The sequence below is a fragment of the Monodelphis domestica genome, chromosome 3 (assembly GCF_027887165.1).
Source record: "Monodelphis domestica isolate mMonDom1 chromosome 3, mMonDom1.pri, whole genome shotgun sequence".
Taxonomy (NCBI): Eukaryota; Metazoa; Chordata; class Mammalia; order Didelphimorphia; family Didelphidae; genus Monodelphis; species Monodelphis domestica.
The window spans coordinates 93,161,025-93,168,191 of NC_077229.1; the positions used below are offsets into that span (position 1 = coordinate 93,161,025).

Genomic DNA, 7,167 nt, shown 5'->3' on the forward strand with positions numbered 1-7,167 from the left:
CTGATAGGAGACATGTGTGCAATTTAGCTGGTGGGAACATCACTGAGAAGAGATTGTGGGATGGAAGAACTCTGGCCCTGCTCACCTAGATCCATTGCCAGTCACTCTAAACCTGCTCCTTCTTAATCCGGTTAGTTTTGGGAGTCCTGCCCTGGTCTTGACTTGTGTTGATGGATGAGTGAATGAGTACAAGATTACCTAGCTCACTGTTCCTAGGAGAGGCTTCGTATCCCATCAAGATTACCCATTATTGCCCTGCCAAATAGGCCAGTGCATTCTCCCTACATACTTTCCATTCCTTCAACTGAATGAAAATCAAATCAGTACTACTGTTGCTTCTGTAAAGGGCATATGAATGAATTGCTCCATGGCTCTAATTACAATCTCTGTAACTTTCCAGACTCAAACTCCTTTCCCTGGTCAACTCTCCCTTATATCCCTAGGTGTGTTATCTTCCCCCATTAGAATGTAAACCCCGAAAAGACAGGGACAGTCTTATATTATGTATTTGTAGCCTAACCTATTAATACTTGCTTTATTTTTTTTAAGCCCTTACCTTCAGTTGTTTCTAAGGCAGAAGAATAGTAAGGACTAGGGAACGGGAGTTAAGTGACTTGCCCAGAGTCATATAGCTAGGAATTGTCTGAGGGCAGATTTGAACCCAGGACCTGGGCCTGGCTCTCAATCTACTGAGCCATCCAGCTGCCCTCTTAATACATGCTTTTAAAAACTTATTCATTTACCTAAAAGGGAAAAGGTGAATGTCCACTCAGTGGAAAGTTTTATCAAAGAAAGGAAAATGACCCATATTAAAAAACAACAACAACAATGGAAGGCATTTTAATGGTAGACCAAAATTGGAAACTAAAGGGGTACACTTCTATTGGATAGATGACTAAACATTAGCTGGCTAAACACATTGTGGTATATGGAAATAATTGTACCTGAAGAAGTGACAAACAAGATAGTTTCAGAGGAAACTGGGAATACTGTTATGAACTAGTGTAGAGTGAAATAAGCAAGAACCAGGAAAAAAAACTGGTGTCAAAAACATTGCAAAAATACACAACTTAGAAAAACTTAAAAACCCTGTTGAACACAAAGGTAAACCAAAAGAATGAAGTTGAAGCATACCAACTCACCTGACAGGTATGATGAACTGAAAATACAGAGAAATATTTTCAGATGTGGCCAATATGGGAAATTGATTTTCTGGACTATGCATGTTTTAAGGGCTTCATTTTTCCTTTTCAATTAGCTCAACAGGGGTTGGTGGTGGCAGAGACAGATTTTAAAAGAAAAAAAAAATAGTCAAAAAAGAATGAGTAGCAGTATTATTAGTTAACACTTTTTGAGAAACTTTGCACCAAAAAACAAGCCCATCCAACACATTCATATTATCATTACTGTTTTTTTTATATCTATGTATTTTCATTGTTTTTCTTTGATGTTTAAGATTAGTCTGTTGGTAAAATTGTAATAAATTATACACCCCCAAAAAGGGAAAATTCCTGTTTTAGGGAAGATGGAATACCTCCAGATCATCTATATTCAGTTTGATCTGGAGTCTCAGAGTGCATATCTGTAACTATACATATATCTTAGTATGCATCTGTTTGTTCTTATTTCCAAAGTGGATTGTTTAGTCAGTCATTTGGTCATATCCCAGTCTGATTCTCTGAGGTGGAAATGCATATCATTAGCCAATGGGGAAACCAAGGATCATCTTTTCTCTGACAAGCCATTATCTTTAGGAATAGGTAGAGAAAACAATTTCATGGATTTGCCAAAGGGTCTTGAATGATGAATAGTTCCCTTCATCAGGGATTCCATATATCTACTACAATGAACTCTCAATACTCATCCAGATTTTGTATTTGTTTTTAAAGTGTGGCTCAGTGGTATCTAGGAGGCAGAATCTGAATCTTGGTTCTGTTGTTTACCATCTATGTAATCAGAGGTGAGCCTCTTTACCTCTGTAAAATGCAGGAATTGGACTAGATAAATTTCAAAGCTGGAAGGGATCTCAGAAGTTATGACACAGATAATCCAATAACTAGGATTTGGCTCTAACAAGCTAAAAGGATCACATGAAATCAAGTCCTATGAGAGAGTCTGTTCTGTTTTTGCTCCCACAAACCTGGGGTCTATCAATTTTGAACAATCGGTCCCATGTTCCTTCTCTGGGTTTCTGCCCTTTTCAGCTCTGCCTCTCTCCTAGGGGAACATAGAGGTTGGTGTCAGGTGACCAGGCACACAGCTTCGGGCTATTTTGAGCAGGGTGGGGTAGGTCATGCTCTCTAGCTCAGCTGCTGGTTGGGCACAAGTGGCAGGTCTCAGATTTGGGCTGGGGGACAGGCACAGACTTCTTTGGACAGTGGGGGAGGGGGATACCTCCTTACTCAAGGACTCTTCGATCCTCAGTCTCCTCTGAACCCAGAACCTCCCTCCAAAGTAAGACTTCTGCACACAAGGGTGTTATCATGATTTTATTGTATAAATGTTTAGGAACATTCACTGAACCCCGCCCCCCCCCCCAGCCCCATCTAAATCACAACATTAGGCTAAGATGGGAGTTAGTGCATGCTCATTTGGTAAAATGAAAATGTGCCCAACACAGCTTAGGGTGGAGGTATTTGTGAGGGGAAAGGGATTTATTTGGAAGAGGGGGGCCACTTAAGGACCCCGGGTTCAAGTCAACTCTATCATTCATTCTATATGTGTGACTCAGTGCCCCTTTTTTTATAAAGAGGGACTTGTAATCTCTAAAGTTTTATCTAGGTTTAAATCCTTCTCTCTAATATTCCACACCCTGCCTCCCCCCAACCCCCTTTCAGGAGTAGTTTCAGAGAGAGGATAAGAAAGTCAAGGAAGGTTTGGAGGGAATCAGAGAAGCTGAGGTCATAGAAGTTGGAGAAAAATCAGGGGGAAATTATCAGGAAAATTGGGGAAACAAAGGTTTGGTGGGATCTGAGAGGCTGGGTAAGATGTGGATGAGGTTGGAGACAGGGAGATAATGTAAGAGAATTAGAGGGGGGAAAGTGGCGAGATCAGAGGAGTCTGAGAAAAATGGGGCTGGAAGATGGAGCAGAGAAATTGAGGAAACACAGGATCAAGGCAGAATCCAGGGGAAGTAGTATCAGAAAAGAATTAGTATATCAGGTCTGTGTTGTAGGCAGATCCAATGGGAAACACTCTAGGCTACTTCTTCCTCTTCAGCTTCCTCCTCAAATTCTCCTTCTTCCGCTGTGGCATCTTGGTATTGCTGGTACTCTGAGACCAGGTCATTCATGTTACTCTCAGCCTCAGTAAACTCCATCTCATCCATGCCCTCACCCGTGTACCAGTGCAAGAAAGCCTTACGGCGGAACATGGCTGTGAACTGCTCAGAGATGCGCTTGAATAGCTCCTGGATGGCGGTGCTGTTACCAATGAAGGTGGCTGCCATCTTGAGACCCCGGGGAGGGATGTCGCACACTGCTGTCTTGACATTGTTGGGGATCCATTCCACAAAGTAGCTGCTATTTTTGTTCTGCACGTTTAGCATCTGCTCATCTACTTCTTTCATTGACATGCGGCCACGAAAGACAGCGGCCACCGTCAAGTAGCGCCCATGGCGGGGGTCACAGGCTGCCATCATATTCTTGGCATCGAACATCTGCTGAGTGAGCTCAGGGACTGTCAGTGCCCTGTACTGCTGGCTCCCCCGGCTGGTGAGTGGGGCAAACCCGGGCATGAAGAAGTGGAGACGGGGGAAGGGGACCATGTTGACTGCAAGCTTGCGCAGGTCAGCGTTGAGCTGGCCTGGGAAACGGAGGCAGGTGGTGACCCCGCTCATGGTAGCAGACACCAGGTGGTTGAGGTCCCCATAGGTGGGTGTGGTGAGCTTGAGGGTTCGGAAACAGATGTCATAGAGGGCCTCGTTGTCAATGCAGTAGGTCTCATCTGTGTTCTCCACTAGCTGGTGGACCGAGAGGGTGGCATTGTAGGGCTCCACCACAGTGTCTGACACTTTGGGGGAGGGCACCACACTGAATGTGTTCATGATGCGGTCTGGGTACTCCTCACGGATCTTGCTGATCAGTAGGGTGCCCATGCCCGACCCTGTGCCCCCTCCCAGCGAATGGGTCAGCTGGAATCCTTGCAGGCAGTCACAGCTCTCAGCCTCCTTCCGAACTACGTCCAGGACAGAGTCCACTAACTCGGCACCCTCTGTGTAGTGACCTTTGGCCCAGTTGTTCCCAGCCCCCGACTGGCCTGGAATGAATAAGCAGAAGTCCTTAGTCCCAGGAGGAGGGGGAAGAGAGGACCCATGGGGCAAGTCACTTGCTTTTTTGGACCAGCAACCCCTTAAGCAGAAGAGAGAGGAAGGGGCAAGCTGGGAGGCAGGACTCCTAGGTGGTACTATCTCTTTGGGGAGAACTTTTGAATTGGTTTTGTTTCTGTTAAGAATGAAGAGGTAGATTCTGGAGGGCAATTTGGAACTATGCCCAAAGGGCGACAAAAGAATATCTCCTTTGACCCAGCCATAGCACTGCTGGGTCTGTACCCCAAAGAGATAATGGACAAAAAGACTTGTACAAAAATATTCATAGCTGCGCTCTTTGTGGTGGCCAAAAACTGGAAAACGAGGGGATGCCCATCAATTGGGGAATGTCTGAGCAAATTGTGGTATATGTTGGTGATGGAATACTATTGTGCTAAAAGGAATAATAAAGTGGAGGAGTTCCATGGAGACTGGAACAACCTCCAGGAAGTGATGCAGAGCGAGAGGAGCAGAACCAGGAGAACATTGTACACAGAGACTAATACACTGTGGTATAATCGAACGTAATGGACTTCTCCATTAGTGGCGGTGTAATGTCCCTGAACAACTTGCAGGGATCCAGGAGAAAAAAACACCATTCATAAGCAAAGGATAAACTATGGGAGTGGAAACACCGAGAAAAAGCAACTGCCTGAATACAGAGGTTGAGGGGACATGACAGAGGAGAGACTCTAAATGAACACTCTAATGCAAATACTATCAACAAAGCAATGGGTTCAAATCAAGAAAACATCTAATGCCCAGTGGACTTAACGCGTCGGCTATGGGGGGTGGGGGGGAGGAAAAGAAAATGATCTATGTCTTTAACGAATAATGCTTGGAAATGATCAAATAAAATATATTAAAAAAAAAGAATGAAGAGGTAGAAGATGGAGGAGAGAGAGAAGAGAGGGAAAGCCTAGAAACCCAGTACCCTAAAAAAGAAAAGGTCAACCCTGCCCCCACCTTCTTGGGAGAGACTTGTGACTTTTTGGGTCTTTTGTAAGCACAATCATAACATTCATGCATCTGTATCTCTGTGACTCACCAAAGACAAAGTTGTCCGGCCTGAAGATTTGCCCAAAGGGGCCAGAACGAACTGAGTCCATGGTCCCTGGCTCCAGGTCCACCAGCACTGCCCGGGGCACATATTTCCCTCCTGAGGACAGATGGCTGTCAGAGCCAGGGACTCATGCATTCCACCCTGTCTCCAATCCCCCCACCTCAGCACCCAGCGCCCATCAGGGACATATTCCCCACCCCCACCCCCCCACTGGGGCCACAGACCACAGGCTGGCTCACCTGTGGCCTCATTGTAGTAAACATTGATCCTTTCCAGCTGTAGGTCGCTATCCCCGTGGTAAGTGCCAGTGGGATCAATGCCATGTTCATCACTGATGACTTCCCAGAACTAGAGCAAGAAAAATCATGAAGAGGGTGGGGCCGGGGCCTCCCCTCCTCCAGGGAAGAAGGATCCTAAGAGAACCCCCACACCCAGTGTGTACTCCGGGGCTCAGTCGCCTAAATATAAGGTGAAGAGAGGAGGGAGAATCCTTGAGCAAAAGCCGGACAACCAAGGGAGGGGACGGGAAGCAGCCACTGGGGAGACAGGGAGACAGCCAGAGTGGGTGGAGAAAGCAGAGAGGGCTGTACAGCTGGTTCCTTTTGGCAAAGCCCTCATTCGGGGGTCTCTCGGGCAGGGCTGACTGGGCTGCCGGGCTCCAACAACGGGGTTAGTGTGTGTGTGCTGGATGAGAGAGGGTGTTGGCACAGGGAGCAAGGGCGGATCTATTTATATCCGCAAGGTCCGCTGGAGCCAGAGTCAGCTGTGCAGCCCAGGCCCACGATGGAACGCCGGGGGCCCTTCTCCCCAAGACATTGCGGCCACCGCAGCAGGGGTGCAGTCTGGGATGTTCTCCTCCCACCTCCCTCACTGGCAAGGTTGTCTCCCAGCCCACTGACTTCTCTCCCACAAGGGACCCTCTCCCCCGAGGTATCCCTCCCCCCTCCTTTATTAGGACACCCGAGTCCCCGCCATGGGGGAGAATACTACTGCCTCAGTTTCCCCTACAGAACTTGCTGCTGATACACCCCCACCCCCCGGGCCCCAGGCCCTCCCCAGGCACCCCGCTCTGCGCACGCGCCGCCTGTAAGGGCCTGTAAGGGAGGGAGGGCTGTCCCCACCTTGGCTCCGATCTGGTTGCCGCACTGGCCAGCCTGCAGGTGCACGATCTCGCGCATGGTGGCCGCGGGGGGGCGCGCGCGCGCTCCAGTACTCGCACTCCAGGGGAGGGGTAGGCGCACGCAGAGTGTGTCTCTCCAGCCGGGCCGCCCCTTATAAGTCCCCTCGCGCAGCGCAGCGTCACCATATACGTCACTGACCCTCGCCCCTCCCCCTCCCTCCCTGCTGAGCCGGCTCCCAGCCGTCCCGCGGTTCGGCCCAGCCAAAATTCTCCTAGAGCGCGTGCGTGTTCTGTCTCGCTGCACCTGCAACCTCAGGGGCGGGGGCCAGGGCCTTCTGTGACTCCCCAAGGGTCCGCGTCGGGGCACCGCCCTGCGCAGTGCGGCTGCCTCCCTTCCCTAGTACGGAAGGAGACTATTCCGAAGTCCGTTCTCCTTCCTCTTCTCCCCCACCCCGGTTCAGCTGGGGCTGGCCGAACTGCGAACCGTGAACTTGACCTTGGAGCCCCCTCCTCCAGGCTGGGTTTCAAGGAGGTGGGACTCCCTCTCTATCCTATCTCTACCCTTTTAGGGGAGCGAGGAGACCCCTGGGACTTGGTCTCCTTTCCGGAGCTTCCTGCACCAGAAATCCTGGGAGGAGGTGGTTGGAGTGGTTCGTGTGTAATGGTGAAGAGGGGATG

General features: G+C 49.0%; 1 protein-coding gene across 1 annotated transcript; it reads right to left on the minus strand.

Moving 5' to 3' along the window:
• Positions 1–2,476: 2,476 nt before the first annotated feature.
• Positions 2,477–6,893, minus strand: TUBB4A (tubulin beta 4A class IVa). Its single transcript, XM_056822569.1, has 4 exons — positions 6,491–6,893; positions 5,609–5,717; positions 5,355–5,465; positions 2,477–4,257 (listed from the first exon to the last, which is right to left on the minus strand). The coding sequence occupies exons 1-4, from the start codon at positions 6,545–6,547 to the stop codon at positions 3,197–3,199; spliced, it is 1,338 nt and encodes a 445-aa protein (XP_056678547.1). The 5' UTR covers positions 6,548–6,893; the 3' UTR covers positions 2,477–3,196.
• Between the last annotated feature and the right edge of the window lie 274 nt (positions 6,894–7,167).